We start from the raw sequence: 17091 nt of genomic DNA, 5'->3' as shown, positions 1-17091 counted from the left end.
ATTAATATTGTCACTTGGAAAAAATGTAATCCATAAAATTCTGACTAAAGTACAACCACTCTGGAAAAAAATTTGGAGGCTACTTAAAAATCTAAACATTGATCTACCATATGATCCAGCAATACTACTCTTGGGGATATACCCAAAACAATGTGACACAGGTTACTCCAGAGGCACCTGCACACCAATGTTTATTGCGGCACTATTCACAATAGCCAAGTTATGGAAACAGCCAAGATGCCCCACTACTGACAAATGGATTAAGAAAATGTGGTATTTATACACAATGGAATTTTATGCAACCATGAAGAAGAATGAAATGTTATCATTCGCAGGTAAATGGGTGGAATCAGAGAACATCATTTTGAGTGAGGTTAGCCTGGCCCAAAAGACCAAAAATCATATGTTCTTCCTCATATGCAGACATTAGATCCAGGACAAACACAACAAGGGGATTGGACTTTGATCACATAATAAAGAGAGAGCACACAAGGAAGGTATGAGGATAGGTAAGACACCCAAAAAACTAGATAGCATTTGTTGCCCTCAGCACAGAGAAATGAAAGCAGGTACTTTAAAGCAACTGAGGCCAATAGGAGAAGGGGATCAGGAACCAGAGAAAAGGTTAGTTTGAGAAGAATTAACCTAGAAGGTAACACACATGTAGAGGAAATTGATGTGAGTCAACTCCCTGTATGGCTATTCTTATCTCAACTAGCAAAAACCCTTGTTCATTCCTATTATTGCTTATACTCTCCCTTCAACAAAATTAGAGATAAGGGCAGAATAGTTTCTGCCTGGTAGCAAGGAGTAAGGGGGGTAAGAGAGGGAGCGGGTGGCTGGTAAGGGAGAGTGCGGGGAGAAGGGGAAGAAATGACCCAAACACTGTATGCACATATGAATAAAATAAAAATTTTTTAAAAATTCTGACTAAAATAAAGTTAGCTTCTTGTTGCCAAGAAATATTTGTTAACTTTAAAGTGAGGTTTTTTCAGAAAAGTAAGGTAATTGTGAGTTCATATATTCTCTTACAACTAACAGGCAATGTGAAATTAACTATTTATCTTGAGATAAATAGTTATCTCAAGTCTTGAGAATTGTTAATATTTAGAGTATTTCATAAAATCAATAAATGAATGTCTATACTATTAACAAAAAATTTTCAAACAGTCATCTTATATATTTTTCACACAACAAGACCTGCTTTAGAATCAAATGGTAAAATTCTGGACCTTAAAAATTAGAAGCTTCATTGTTATGTTACTATTGTTGCAAAGAGCGTTTCTTTCTTTGCTGTTTTAAAATATCTGGTAATATAAAATGTAAAGAAAAATCTTCATCAGTTTTTAGTTCTCATACTTAAATCAATGTAGATAATTATCATAGAAGTCATGATAAATCCTGAAAAAATTTGTTGGATTAATTCTGATCTGGGCTCTGGTGTGTTTGTGGTGTGTGTGTGTGTGTGTGTGTGTGTGTGTGTGTGTGTGTGATGCTCTATCTATTATTTGTTTTCTTGGTGTGGCCCAGTTCTGTATGTGTATAACATGAGGACAGGGAATGTATTTATCTCTGTAATGTTTATTCCAACATAAGCCTCATATAAATAGGCAATCAATGGAGGTTTATTTACTAAATTGAACTGGAAAAAAAATCAATCCCTATAGGTGGCTCAGAATGAAATATTTCAGGAGTCTACACAACACTGTTCAGCCCTAAAAGAAATATCTATTGCTGTTAGCAGACATTTCAAAAAATATCCGATTTGTGTGCTAAGAACTTTCATTACTTTCTCACCAGGAGCAGCTATATAGGTACCCTTCCTTCTCACACATGAATTTCTTTAAACTTTCAACTGCAGCATCTGTAAGCTCTAGTTTTTGTAAACTATTTCTAGCTATTCACTGAAAATCTATTCAGTCTTTTTTATTATCTCACATAGTTCTTTGAACATAACAATAAATAAGTATGAAATACATAAAAGTTTGGGATATTTATGTCTTTAAAGCTAATTGTCAAATCTGATTTTAGATGTTATGATGGTCAAGCAAACACTGCCTCGATGTTGTTGGCCATCACTTATCATTGGTACAGTTGTTTATAGGCAGTGGTCAAAGAAGCCATCTGTGAGATGGATCCTAGGGACAACTTCATTGGAGAAAGTGTCAAAACTGGGGATGAGACATAGAAAATACAACTTACTTCAAAGAGTACTTCAATAAGCATTTGTAAATATAGTTACAACAGACTGTATCTTATGAAAATCAGACAATCTGTCTCTCTTCTAAGCTAAATAATTTAAAGAACTCCAGTTTTTTTTAAAGATCAGAAATTCATCATGTATAGGGTTTGGGGAGAAGTAATAATTCTTACACCGCTCATTGCTCAAAGTTAGTGAGATTCTGATCCAATTTATTTGATACCGATATCTCCAGATCACAGAAAACTGATGTCTTAATTTTGTTTCTAGTCATATAATGACCCCTGCCCAGAAACATTTGCTATTGAATCTTTTATTATAATTTGAATTGTCTATCGCCAGCTGTGTGGAATTGTAATGAGCCCTTGCATTGCCATTTAAAAAAATATAACCTGAAAATATGCTTCCTAAAGGATTCCTGTGTTTTTGTGTTTTCCAGAAGTGGGTTTCCAAGGAACCCACAGTCAATGGTGAGAAAACTCAGGTCCATCAATGATGGGTTCATCAATGTCTAAAAATAAGATTAAATTTCTACATTTCCAAGCATGCAAACTCATCTTCAGTTCTATAAATAAAAAATTTTCAAGTACAAAGGAAACATTTGTCCAAGGAAATTGTATATAGTCTCTTTTGCAAATAAGACCTTCCCTTCATCTACATTCACAGTGTGTCTACACTGCACCAAGAAAGCCTTTGCCTCAGCTCAACAATTTCCATTACCTCATTTTCCATTGACATTGATGTTCACAACAAATAGTGTGGGTGGCTACTTAGCATTTCTGAATTGTGCTAAAATGCTTCAACACAGAGATTCTCCACCTTGATTGAACAATAGAATATTCTGGGAAAGTCATAAAATAAATCTAAAGCCCAAGTATTTCCAAAGATTCTTCTTGCCACAGTTTTAAAGTCAGATCAGCATTCTGAGTCTTGTCCTATTTTTAAGTAGCTTGATCACTTATCAGAGTTCTTCATCTGTAAATGAGGTATTTGGACTCAGTTCTGAGGGTTTGTCTTGGACCAGAAGGCAGGATAACAAGGAATTGAAGGACAATATTTTTCATTATTAAATTTCAAACATAAAGCTGAATGATTAGCTAGAATGAGGTAGGGGTTAGCAATCCAGACAGTTTTTAAAGGAATTGAGTTGTTTGAGGACTAAAGTCTCATTTAGGCCTCTTGAAATTCTGCAGAAGATTCTTATCCTGAGAGCTCTGAAAATATTGATGCTCAAGCAAAACTACCCACAAATTGAATTAGAATCTTTGGAAATACTTGGCCTTTAGATTTAGTTTATAACTTTCCCAGAATATTCTATTGTTTGATCAAGGTGGCGATATACAGAATACTCTAGCTAAAAATTATTTTTATTCAAATATCTTGTTTTATTGCTTGAGGAAGCAAGATGCCAAAGGGGAAAACCTGCCCTTCTGTTTTGTTTGATGCCACAAGTTTTGTGTTAAGCTTTCTAGTCAAGGATTTATATTATATTTAAATTTTAAAGACCCTTAGGAATATTTCAGAACAAGTATCTTGAGATGCTATGTTTAGTAGTGTAGTCCTTTTTTTCTAGTGACATCATGCTTAAAAACCTCACAGTGTAAGATTGAAGAGTCCATGTTTGTGTTGTATGAAGAGAATCTGCAGTCTTATAGTCTAACCTAATTAGCATTTACCAACTACCCTTCTTAAATAAACCTTCAACCTCCAGAAACCCCAAAGTTATAGGAAAACCATCAGTTTTGTCCAAGCAACTCCAAGATATTTAGCCAATTTAGACTAGCAAATGGAAACATGCTCCAGATGTCCTGACACAAAGTTTGGTATTTGTTCCAATAAATGAAACCTTCCTTTTACCCTGCCTTTACAATGTCTTTGCTTATGTGTTTAATTTTAACTTACTTAATAAATCTTTTCACAGCAGTAATTTTCTAAATGCCCTGATGATCCCCACCTGACTGGTGTTAATATTAGTTCACATTTTCGTCTTCTGAGACCACCAACACTGTTACATGTTTTCTTTTCACATCTTATTCCACTAATCTTTTCTTCATGTTTTTATTTGCAAAAGTCTATAGAAACTATTTTCTAAAAAAGATGTTCAACTACAGTCTATTATCAGACAATAGATATCTAATGTAAGCATAAAGAACACCTCAAAAATGGTGTCAAACATTTGTTTCCTCCCTCCTTGAATGACTTAAGGCACATATTCTATCAGCTTCCACAGGAGAGCTAGGAAGTCATTCTCCTTGTGCCCTATTTCCTGATAAGTCCCCCATATACACACTTCACCAAGTGCTCCTGCTTCATCCTGTCCCACATGCTACAGGGTTAAGGCCATGGTGACTTGATACAGATTCTGTTCAAGGACAGAAAGGTAGACACTTACTATTAGATTCTTCCTCTATAGGAACCAGCCTAGGTCACTCAGATTTTCAGTAGGAAGTATGGCCAAGGCACAGAAATTATAGGATGATCACAATTATAATGCATTCCAAACTTAGTTGCGAAGTAGAACTACAACTAATTTGTAACAAGGTCCCTCATGAACTCCAACCCTCCAACTAATCAGTAGTAAAAGCTTACCAGCTATGACAAAATATTAGTTAGTGCAGTAATTCTAATTGTGTTCTTCGAAGTATGTGCTCTCTTTTGGAGAAAAATTCTTAGTCACTCAGATAGCTTTCTTATACCCTGATTCTCTTCATAAGAATTTCAAAAGAAAAGAAAGAATTAAAAAGATCTTTTGACCTGGTAACTTCTTTTTTATTGTTGTTCATGCCATGATAGCTATCCTGTCCTCTTAACAAATTTTAAATGTTCAGTACAGTATTGCAAACTACTGTCATTCTTGTACAGCAGATCTCAAGGGCCTTTTCATCTTGCATGACTGAAACTCAGCTCAGAGTTTGAAGACAGAGACTAGAATATCAAATGATAGATGGTGAATAGGAACACTGTCCAAGGTGCTTACATGTTAGTACAGACAGCAGTTTTTCTGATTAATCATTAGAAAATGCTAGAACAGAAAGAATCTTTCCAATTCAATTATCTGACCAGTGCTGAAAGTAAGAAAGAAACCGAAGGAATAAAGGCAGAAAGGAAAATACTTTCTTGACATACAATGAATACATGAGACCACCTTGGAAATTAAACTGTTACAAAGATGGGTTGTTTCCCCAAGAAGACTGAGCACTGAGCTGGGAACCACTGAACTACTCCAAATCCCAGTTCTGCTTCTCAGATAGCAATACCTGAAAATCCAAACTTAAAATGAGATACAGCATGAGAAAGCACTTTTGTATCACATAGGCTTTAACACATAAGGCATTGTTAGTGCTAATAAAGTAATAAATGGTGCCCTGCCAGTTTAGACACATCTATTCCTGTTAAGTAAAAATCTCTCACGGTTCTACTTTCTCACAAATACTCTGGAATAAAGCTCTAAGTCCCTCTCTTATGAAATCAGCAAAGCTTGTTAATATAAAGTTAGACCAGTTCCCCTTTGAAGGACACTCACTCTCTGGCATATCTTGAGTGATAAGACAGAGCACTTGATAATAACCTAATGACAGGGTGGCCTTCTTCTATCCAAATCGAAGACACTTTTGAAGCTAAGGGCTGCTTTTTTTTTAATTCAGGACTTCATCCTTGCTAGGTAGATACTCTACCATTTGAGCCATGCCTCCATACCTTTGGGCTTTAGTTATTTTTCAGATAGGGTCTCACTCTTTTTGCCTGGGCAGACCTCAGACTGTGATCCCCCTACCTATGCTTCCTGGTAACTAGAATTCTAGGTAACTAGAGTTTTAGGTTAGGTGTGTGCCACCACACTCAGCTTATTCTCTGATGTAGGATCTTACTAACTGTCTTGGTCTCAAATTGTGATCCTCCTCTCTACTCCTCCCAAGTAAGTGAGATTGTAGGTGCGAGCCACCATGCCTGGCTTCCTTACATTCTTTCTGACACAAATCTAAAACTTTTCCCAGGCAAATGTATGTTTCAGGCCACTTGGGGTATAGGTTGTGCACTCTATATACTCTGAAAGACAATGGGGAAAATTACATTAATAATTTAAACAAACTTGTACCTTACTAACACTGGTCCCCTAGTATTTTTGTACACACCCTCCAAAAAATATTCTTCAGATAAGTATGGAACAAAATACATCCTTCTAGAAGAATATTCGTGGTTCATATAAAATCATCTACCCAATAATATTTCAAATTATATTCTCTTGGGCAGATATATTTGACAATAACTTAAGATAGGGAAGTATTGAAGAAGGCAGAACTTGGAAAGCTTTAAAAAGATTTAAAGAGAGCTTTATTTCATGGAATTTTTCCTCACGTTTTGCATGGTATCTGTAAAATGGCAAGATGGAATTCCATGTTGTTATTTTAAAAATACTTTAAAGTTCTTTATAAGCATAAATATAATTCTGTTAAAACTTTCAGTTTTGCATTTCAATTTCATATATTAAAACAAATCACTATGCTTGGTCATCATTGGAAGGTGATGTCAATATTCTGATTTGTGTACACAGGCCAGGTACACAAATCCATAAAATCCATATAAATCCATATAAAGATCTGTGGATTGGGTTGTTATTGGAGCTGCTAAAACTCTCCATGAATTCTTCATTGTTTAAATAGTCCCTGTATGCACTGTCATTTACTATGGTAATTTACTACCAATTTTTAAATATTCAGAAGATGAATAATTTTTCTATTTATGCACAAAGGAACATTTCCTCTGTGAAGTCCCACAACTGTTTTAATTAGACAGATCATATGCTGTGCTAATTTAAATCTTCTCCTTCCATAAATTTAGAAACCATGTTTTTAAATGCCCAGGGAATTTAGTTACTCCATGGAGCAAAAAAAAATGCTCTGAAGAGTTAAAATCCTCAGTGACTTAAGGAACCCATATGTCCAAGCACATAAATCTGAGATTCTTAATCACACCTTGTAATCATCATTGTTGGTATCTACAAGTAAAAGTGCTAGAAACCGTTGTGGAAATAATTTTTCTCACATGGGAAATAAATGTAGGTACTATGAAAATAGCCATGTCTCTGGTAATTTAGAAATGATCTGTCAGTCAGCATCTGGGCTTGTGGAATATTATCTTTCTCTTCTAGCTAGATGAAGCCACCAAAATCTCCAGTTATAGCTACATTCTGAAAGAAAACATTTACAGGTGCCAATAGCTTCTTATGACTCCTATCTGTGTGTGTTGTTTTTTGCAGAAGATCCATTCTAGGGTCTCTGCTATTTAGCATGGCACTAGAAAGTGGGCCCGCCATAGAGATGATAGCTCCAGGTGTGGGGGATAGAAGCCAACCATCTCCACTGACCCTTCAGGTAAGTGCCAAGTTATGAGATTAAAGTACACACAGAAATTATTGGTTGATAAGGAGCTCGGTGGTCAATTGCAGAAATAATTTTTTCTGGGATCACACATTTTAATAGTCGTCTTTTCCTCCAGCCTGCTGGGATTTGTGGAACTTCTTTTATTTCATATGCAGTACTCTCAAAGCACTTTTCTGCCAGCTTCTATAATAGCAATCTCAAGCCATTTCTCCATGAGATCATGAAGGAGTGTTGCTGTTAATATACTCATTATGTTCATTCATTTTGCTTTCTATTGTCTAAAAACAGTCATTAGTAGATACTATTAACTTGGTACCTTACACCTGCCTCTGTGTTGTGTCATGATTCTTTAAAATCTCTTCTACTATACATATCTTAAATGAACAGCAGTTCAGCAGTTCAATGAGTACTGGGGGAGAAATGGCAAACAGCAACCATTTAATATACTTTTTTCTTAAAGCCTCTCTAGTCTCTGTGATCATGAACAAAAGATGGTCCATGACTCTAGGCTTTGGCTCTTTCTGTGGACAGGTCCTCATTTCTTCCTGATTGTAGTCCTTCAAATTGATTAGATACCTAAAGCAATGATACTATTGTACATAGAAATACAGGGATTATCGACTTTCCATTTCTACAGGAGAAATGGTTCCTATCTGGAAAGCACACTCTAGACAGATATCTCTACCTCAGCACAATTTTGGACTGAACAACTCTTTCTGTCTTGTTTCTATGCATTATAGGACATTAGTGGCATTCCTGTCTTCTATCGACTAGAAGCCAATAGTACCTCTCCTGTTCTGACAATCAAAAAATGTCTCCAAACATTGTCAAATGTCCTCAGGGGACAAAACTGCCCTCCACTGATCATCACTGCTCAAGAAGAAACTCATAGAATTCTAGACACTTAAATTCACAGGTTTGGGATGAGGAATGTGGGGACAGAATTTAGAAGGATGCACAGAAAGATACTGAAAAGAAAAAGAACAAATTAATACTATGACAGAGGAATGCTCTCCTGCACAGCACCCAAAATCCACTTCTGATCATTGACATGATGAAATGAAAGATGTTAATCATTTTAGATCTTGTTCATCATAGAGACTCAAAATATGATAAATGATTAGTAGATGCCCTGATGTAACATAATAAGCAGAAATATTTCTATCAAAAATAGAGATCCATCATAAACCTGAGAAATATATTCTACCAAGGAAGAAGAATGGAAAAACACTAGTGTTTCAGGTCAATCACATTGAATTCACATCGTTATAACTACTGTGCACAAAGCATTGTGATCTAGCACACTAACAACAATAAGTAAATGTGAAATACCAAGCCAGGTGATTCATGAAATCCAAAACTAACAGGAGAGACAGACTATCACGACTCATCCTGAGGTACTGTGACAAATGTAGCCATTGTAGGGGTACTAATATAGTGAGAAAAGCAATGACTATTCCTGAGGGAAAGAGAAGAAAATAGAGGAACTCCAGTGACTAACTTCCTAGTGCCAATGACTCCAATGACTAACTCCTAGAGGAAATGGATAGAGTGAGTAAATCCTGAGTAGTATGAGAGGGGAGGATGATCCAGTCATAAAGTGCTGCATAGTAAAAACACAAAGATTCACAAGGGAGTGTTTGTTTCAAAACAAGTTAGCCCAGATAAAGAAGAAGTTATATGAGGAACAGAGGTAAAGACTAGATTATGTACCATACCTGGTCATGATTATCTGGGCAATGAGTCATAGAAAGTACTTTTTGGAAATATTGTAGAAAATGTTCTAGAAAATAAGAAGACCACTCATGAGCACTTGTTAAAAAAGTCTTAGTTATCTAAATTTAAAAAATCATAGAACCAAAACTAAGAAAAGAATAATTAACTAGTATGTCTCAGCAGTTTTTTAAAATAGAAAACAATTTTATAAAGTAAATAAATAAACAGAAAGATGGTTCCAGAGTCAACAGCAATATCTTTAGCTTCAAGAAAGAAGACAGAGAAAGACTAGACAGTCTTCAACAGAGTAATATGATGAATTTACCTTGGGATATTTTACAGTTTATTCAGGACAGAGGATATCCAAGTATACATACCTACCTTTCTTTAAAAGAATACAATAATCTTTTATCAGGCTCCTTCTTACCAGATCCAAACTACCTCAGCATAACAAATCCAAGTCTTCATGTCTAGCCATTGCCAGAGATTTGTGGTCATAAATTCATGGTTTTAGATGTCCTTGTAAAGGTCAATGATGTAGGCAAGAGAAGTAAGGGAGCCTACCAGATGAGACTCTCATTGGTTTTTCAGATGAGAAGAATAGTTCCTTTAGTAACATACATTCTCATAAGTAGAATCTGAAGGAAAATATCAAGTATTCAACAGTAACACACATTTCCAAATTGAAACCTAGACCCATAATAAAATTCACCTTCCAGAACAAAAAGTAAGGAATGTAAGCTATAATAACCATTCAGCAGTGTGCAAAAGTTAAATCATCCAATTACTGCAAAATAACTTCAAGTGGTATAGATACACAAGGAAAATCTCTACCTATTTTAAAATTGATGAATACAAAATAATAAGCATTGAGGTAGTGAAATCAAAACATTTAGTAACCAGCCATCAATCTGGCTGAATTTAGTTAGCTTAATTTAGAGCAGAATCCTTCAACCTAAAGATTTTGAGATAGTTGAGGAAATTAGAAGCAAGTTCTGCACCAATGCTTTGGTTAAGGAATGAGCATGGGTATCAGGGAGAGACATCAGGCTGAGCGATAGTTAGGAATTTGGATTCTAGTCTTAACTCTTTAACAGAAAACTGAATGATCTTGAACAAGTCACTTAAGCTTCTATCCTCACTTCTGTACCTTGACAGAATTACACTATGCCTTTTTGACTTCTGTCAGGTCTGTAGTTTTCTGATTGCCTTTATTAAATGAATGGTTATTGCCACAGCAATATGTCACAGAACATGATTCCTTAAAGTTAGTGATTGTTGCTGGGTTCTATGATTGATGTACTGACCAGAGCAGTGAAGATTGTGAAGGAGATGAGAGTGCAGAAATAGAGCAGATAAGCTGGTTGTTCTTGAATCTCTTACTCAGGTCTCTCTCAACTTCCTACTTCTATTTGAATGCAATCCAGTACAACAACACTCTCACATTTTTAAGAACTCAAAGCAGAGTTCTTTCATATGTCGTAGTGTTGATCTTTGTCTATCTTATAGCTAATTCATGCCTTCCATTGTGTTTAAATTCAGCATATTTAGACTTATTTTCACTACACTTAATGTCAGGTAACTCATTATTTCCTAGGTGTCAAATGTAGTAGTGATTTGCAGTCCTGGACATATGAGCCTTCGCTGCTCTTTACGGCACCATCTCATATCTCCCAGCTGTGGCGTTGGTGCTCCTGCCCTGTGTGTTTCTCCTCACACTTCTCTCTGGCTGTCCTTTCCCTGTCTCCTTTCCAGTCACTCTTTCTGCTAGCCCTGATTATGTTCATCTCTGAGTGGTAAACTGAATTGGTTAATGAATGAGCATGGGTCTCAGGAATAAGTACGAGTTTTATGTCTCTTGGATACATACTTGGTAGTGGAATTGCTGGGACTCATTCATTTCTAAAACTCTCCCCATGGTATCTATGCAGGTCACTTCTAAGATGTAACTGCCTCCTTTAATGTAGAAAAATGTTTTCATCAGATTGTGGCATGTGATCATTCCTCTTTATTGTTGAATAATATATTACATCATACGGACATACTGTGTGATATTTATAGAATCATCAGTAGATGTGCCTTTGGATTGTTTCTACCCTTTGGTTAAGTTTTCTTTTTTTATTAGCATTCATTAATTTTACAAAGGGGTTTCATTGTGATAAATACTTAAATATAGTAAGGAGTTTCACCATGACATTTCCAAATATGCATATGATGTAATCAAATTCATCCTCTCTATTACTTTTTCTTATCCCCCTCCCAATCATTTTAAACAAGTTTAATGAGTTTTATTATATTATTATCATACATGCATATGAAGTACATAGAGCATACTCACCCCTTTATCCTCTCCTCTTACCCTTTGCTTATTAAGAACAGTGCTGCCATGAACACTTATGTTCATGTTTCAGTGTGGACACATCTTTTCATGTCTCTTGGGTACATACTGAGCTGTGGAATTGCTGGGTCTCATGCCTTTCTAAGGCTTTCTTCACGATATCTATCTATGCACTTTTAAGACTTATCTCCAGTTCAGATTGCTTCACCCCACAAGCTGTAGAGAAATATAGCTGTATGCTTTCTGAAACTCCCACCTGGATCTGGTAGTGGCGGCTTCAAACAAAACATGTACCAAACTGGTCCCATTGTCCTCTTCAAAATTATGCTTTACCCCATGGATTCTTTATGTTTGCTCTTGTCCCATATAAAGTACCTGTTCCTCTTGCCTCCTTCCTTTTTTGTCTCTTATCCTGTTTAGTGTATATTATACCCTGACACCTAGCCTCCTATGTTCTTTCAAATTTATCATCTCAGTTCCTGGCTTTTTCTTCCCTAGTTCACCTACTCCCTCCTATGTGACAGTTCAGTTGACTTCCTTAGTTTTATCATTCTTTAATCTAAAACCTAATATTCACAATGTGATCCCTCTAAGAACTAAAATCCGAGTCTGCACTTTCCTACTTACATTCTTCAATCACTATCTAGAGAATAAAAACCAAGCTTTACAGCATGGCCTTGGGCCATCCCTTCTCTTGCAAATCAGAGCTGTAAATCTGAACTTCAGAGCCAAAACATAAATACTCTATTCAATTACATAATGTACTTGCAAAGCAGGTCATTAAGAGAATAGCTCAACATCATGTCTAAAAAAAGTCCACAGAATTTTAGACTTGAGAACAGCATAGAGTAACTCATTTCCCAAGTGAATGCATGAAAAAGTATGATTAGCATCTCCAAATTTCTTCATTTCATAAAAAGAAAGGCATTTTTACACTGAAGTGTAGAAAGGTATCATCTCACCATTAAACAAAAATGTAACATTTTTAGCTTTATGAAAAGATCATATATTATTATTATTATTTTCCCACAGACATTACAGATCACTAATCAATACAGCATATACAAAAATTAGACAAATATCATGTATGTTTGAATGCTAAGCTTGAGCTCTACTGATTTTTTCAAAAATATTTTAAAGTAATAAGTAGAACAGAAAACAATTTAGATCACTCTTTAGTTTCTATAGATCTAAAACAAAAATTACTCAGGTAATGCATTTGGAGAAACTTTCAACATATGATGAATCATTTTCTCTTTCAGATTGATTTTCCAGATACTGGGTGGGAGTATGTGAAATCCAACTCTGAAGAGAATAGAATTAGTCTTGAAGAGCCAGCTAAAGAATGTTTAAAACACATTGCCAGACTTTCACAGAAGCAGTCTCCCTTGCTGTGAGTGACCCAGGTCTTGTAAATGACTTCTGCCTGCCGTTCCTGTTGTTCTCAGTCATACTGGAAATACTCATGTCTTCCAAGAGTGAAACTTCCTCCGCACATAACTTCTCTCATTACCTAAAGTCATATCTGTTAGTTGACCTGTTAGTAGTTCAGGAACTACATAAGTAATTTTGTATACTTTTAAAGGTTTGTTTTTTCCCTTATGCTATTTAACAACTTTAACTTTAGACTAAGAAACAGTATGAAGAATGAAAATCATTTAGTTCAAAATAACAATGCATAGAGTTATCAGATATGTATCAGCACATAACAGCAGTAAACCGTTGCTCAACCATCCTTCAAGTAGTTAGGAACTTGTTTCAGTAAAACGGAAAAAGTAAACTTTAATTATCATGGAAGATTTGAAAGAGCAGAAATAAATCATCTTTTATTAGCCCTAAATTAGCAAGTACTTAAATTTTGCCAGTAATTTCCTAAAAAAAAGCAAAGTGGAGGAACTATGAAATAATTAGTGATATTTGTGCTTATTGTTTGGTAATGTATAAGTCACAGCTGATTGTGCTCACTAGTGACATGCCAAAGACATACAACTTAGAAACACAGGTACTGTGACCATACTATGATAAGATACATCATAACATGATAAGGCATTTTATTGCAAGAATGAGAAAACATTTAAAGGTTTTGAGCACAGGAATTATGTGATATGAAGGATATATTTTGAATAATCCCTTTGTCCATAAGTTTAAGAATGGTCGAAGACAAAATAAGAGTAGAAGCAAGAAGATTAATGTAATATTTTAGCAAGAGGTCAGGGCAGCTAAACCTACGGTGATAGCAGTGGACCACTGGTAGAAGCAGTCAGATTTCGGATATGTGTTTTGATAGTTGAAAAGACATGATTTGATGATTAGTTGGAATTAGGGTAGAAGTCAGTTGAAAAACTGAAGAACCAAGGTTCTCCATGGAGAATCCCAGGTTTTGAGTTGATCAATTGAGCAGATGTTAGAGTTACTTTCTAGAGAAGGAATCAAACTCATATAGTCTAAATTTGAATGTTAATACAATTGTGATTTGGTTTCATCAATCTTGTTACTAATTTACTCTCAATTTCAACTTAAACTATTATATCTCTCATTCACTTCAAGCCAGTCACATACATCAAATATGCCAGTCCTTATCCCACCTCAAGATCTTTGTTTAGTGTTTTCTTTGCCTGAAATACTCTTTCCCAAGTTCATCACATGATTTAATTGCGCTACCTTTTATGTTTTCACTTAAATGTCATCTCTCAAACAGGTCTTCTTTGACCATGCTCTCCAATGAAACCTTTCTCTCTTTCCTGTATTATGTCATCACTCCTAATGCCTGCTATATCTTCCTATTCATCCATGTATTTAATTTCTCATCTCCTCATTAGTTTGCAAGAACTAGGAAAATGAGGAAGTTATGTATTTTAGTTATTTCCTTATTTTCAATGCTATACACTGTTTTGATAAACAATATGAGTAAAATAAAATGTATAAGAAGGACTAAAATGTCCTTGCTTAGTGTCTGGTACAAGCAGTTACCTTCATGACTGAAGATGGTAAAAGAGTCTCATAGTCCTCCTGACACAAATATTAGATCACTGACATCTGACTAAATGAAGTGTCTTTTTTCTATTTCTTACTCAACATATAAAATTTGCATTTAACAAGTGTGTCACACATGAGACTAATACATTTGTAATGAAATAAATTTTTTATTTTATCATTGTTACATTGGAATGAATTTTTAAACATGAAAAAGGTGCAAAGCTTTGAAAATTTAAATATCTTCAAACAAAAGTTCAAAGCCAACAAATTATAATCCAATTTATTATCTTTAAAAATCAGAAGTTTGTGTTTTTAAATTAACCCCAAGTAAATTCTACTTGTTTTATACTTCAGTTTCTATTTATGTTAATAGTATATATAAAATAAGCAACATTTTCTTCTGTTTCACTCACTTAAATATAATTACTCATGTTCAGTACAGCATAGTTTCATTCTGGACTGTGGAAACAGATGGAGAACAGGCTTCCATGTGGTAAAACTTACATTAGATTAACTCAAGTTTCCAAATATCATTTAGTTTGGTGACTTAAGTCATTTCACATTTTTATCATTTGCTTAGTGAACAAATTATTTCTTCAAATTAATCAAATGCAATTAGAGTCAGGAAATTCAGATTCAGTAAAATTCATTGAAAATGTGCCTGTGATATTCGTAAAAACTTAAAAAAATCTCTTACTGTCAACCAAAAACAGTGGTTCCAAATGTGGGGAAGGCACGTAGAAAAGCATTTTTTAGAAAGAAATCAGTGCTTCCATGACAGCAAAAAAGGTGGAACCAGACTAACCCCTCTGTCTTAGAACTACAACACAAACAAAACACAGTAAGCAGCTGTTTTCAGAAGTTGAACAGACAGGAATTGAGGTAAGCCTTGAGGTACAAAATCAACAATGACTACATAGTCTTGCTGAAATTAAAAGAAAAAAAAAGCAGTGACCAGAGTTCAATGATACTCAGGTAACTGAAATCTTCAGAGCATAATACAGACAGAAAGAAGATAAGACATCTGTACTAAATCCCCTTAAATGTTTACTTGAGTACCAAGCTACCTGTGAGCAGGTAGATTTTGTACAAAGCCTATGAAGAGATGAGAAATGAATGTAGAGTTGAGAAGTTGTGCAATACTGGGAGACAGAGAGATTTCAACCAACAAGAATGGAGAAAACTCACAAAACATATCAGACAATCCATAAAGAAACCAGAAAGATGCATATTAGAAGTAAGTTGACTCTGTCCCTAAATTAAGAACTGCTAGGCCCAACCTAGTAAGTCATAAAAGCGAGTCTCAAAAGGAGTAGACTGATTGGCTAGTAATCAAACCTTCTACTTAAAAAAGGTGAATCATCCAACACCCCAAAAACAGCAGAATCCTCTCAACAATATAGCATTCCAAATGGAAAATATCTTGAAAATTGTCTAGAATGTAATCAATAACTGACAAATAATTGGGAAGCATCAGGAAAATATAACAGTATATACAGTATCCCTACTGTAGGGATAGTAGTCAATCTAATAGACCCCAAAAGTTTGAAATTGGCAGACAAGCTAGCAGAGTGGCTCAAGTGGTCAGAGTGCCTACCTAGCAAGTGTAAGACCCTGAGTTCAAACCCCAGTACTGCCAAAAATAAATAAATACATAAATTAGCAGACAATAATTTCAACACAGGCATTATAATGATATTTCTGAATTTTAAATTGATATATACATGTGAAAATGAAGAATCTTAGTAAACAAATGAAACTTTAAAAAATGAAAAAATATTTTAAAAAATTCTGGATGGATTGCATAGATTGCATAATGCAGACAAAAGACAACAGTGAGCTTGGAAGCAGGACAATAGAAACTACTTATACTGGACCAGGTGTCGAGTTTCACACCTGCAATCCCAGGTACTCAGGACATGGAGGCAGGAGGATTGTGACTTTGACACCAACTTTGGAGAAAAAGTTATTCTCTCTCAAAGAATAACCCAGCCATGGTAGTACATACCTGTGATCTCACTTATGAGGAGGTAGGCATAGATGGAAGGACTGTGGTCTGTGGCCAGCCCTGAACAAAAAGCATGAGACCATCTCTGAAAAATAATTGAAAGTGTAGCTTACATGGTAGAGTGCTTGCCTGGATGTACAAGGCCCTGAGTTCACACCCCAGTACTGCCAAAAAATAAGTAAATAAAATAAGATTCCAACTAGACAGAGAGTGAGAAAGCAATAACTATTTAAAAATTATAAATTGGGATCATTAATGTTTAAAACTATCAAAAGACACTAATAAGGAAATGAATAGACAGGACATTCTGAGAAAGATATCGATATGATAAAATTTTCCTGCCTAGAGTATATAAAGAAATCATTCAAACAGATCCAAATAATCCAGTAAAAATGTGGTCCAAAAAACAAGTGGCAGTTCAAAGAAAAAGATACAGTAAATAACACAAGAAAAATTGCCTAGACCTTGGTAAGTG

At 35.1% G+C, this 17091-nt stretch overlaps 1 protein-coding gene across 1 annotated transcript in view; it reads left to right on the top strand.

The window, feature by feature from the left end:
* Pik3c2g (phosphatidylinositol-4-phosphate 3-kinase catalytic subunit type 2 gamma) overlaps positions 1-17091 on the top strand; it is a 271944-nt gene that overhangs the window by 13853 nt on the left and 241000 nt on the right. The window contains exons 4-5 of the mRNA XM_074075977.1: positions 7455-7569; positions 12895-13025. Coding sequence (XP_073932078.1) covers positions 7455-7569; positions 12895-13025 — 246 coding nt within the window. The remainder of the gene's footprint in view (positions 1-7454; positions 7570-12894; positions 13026-17091) is intronic.

This window comes from Castor canadensis, chromosome 6, assembly GCF_047511655.1.
Source record: "Castor canadensis chromosome 6, mCasCan1.hap1v2, whole genome shotgun sequence".
NCBI classification, from domain to species: Eukaryota; Metazoa; Chordata; class Mammalia; order Rodentia; family Castoridae; genus Castor; species Castor canadensis.
This window is presented reverse-complemented; position numbering and strand designations above follow the sequence as displayed.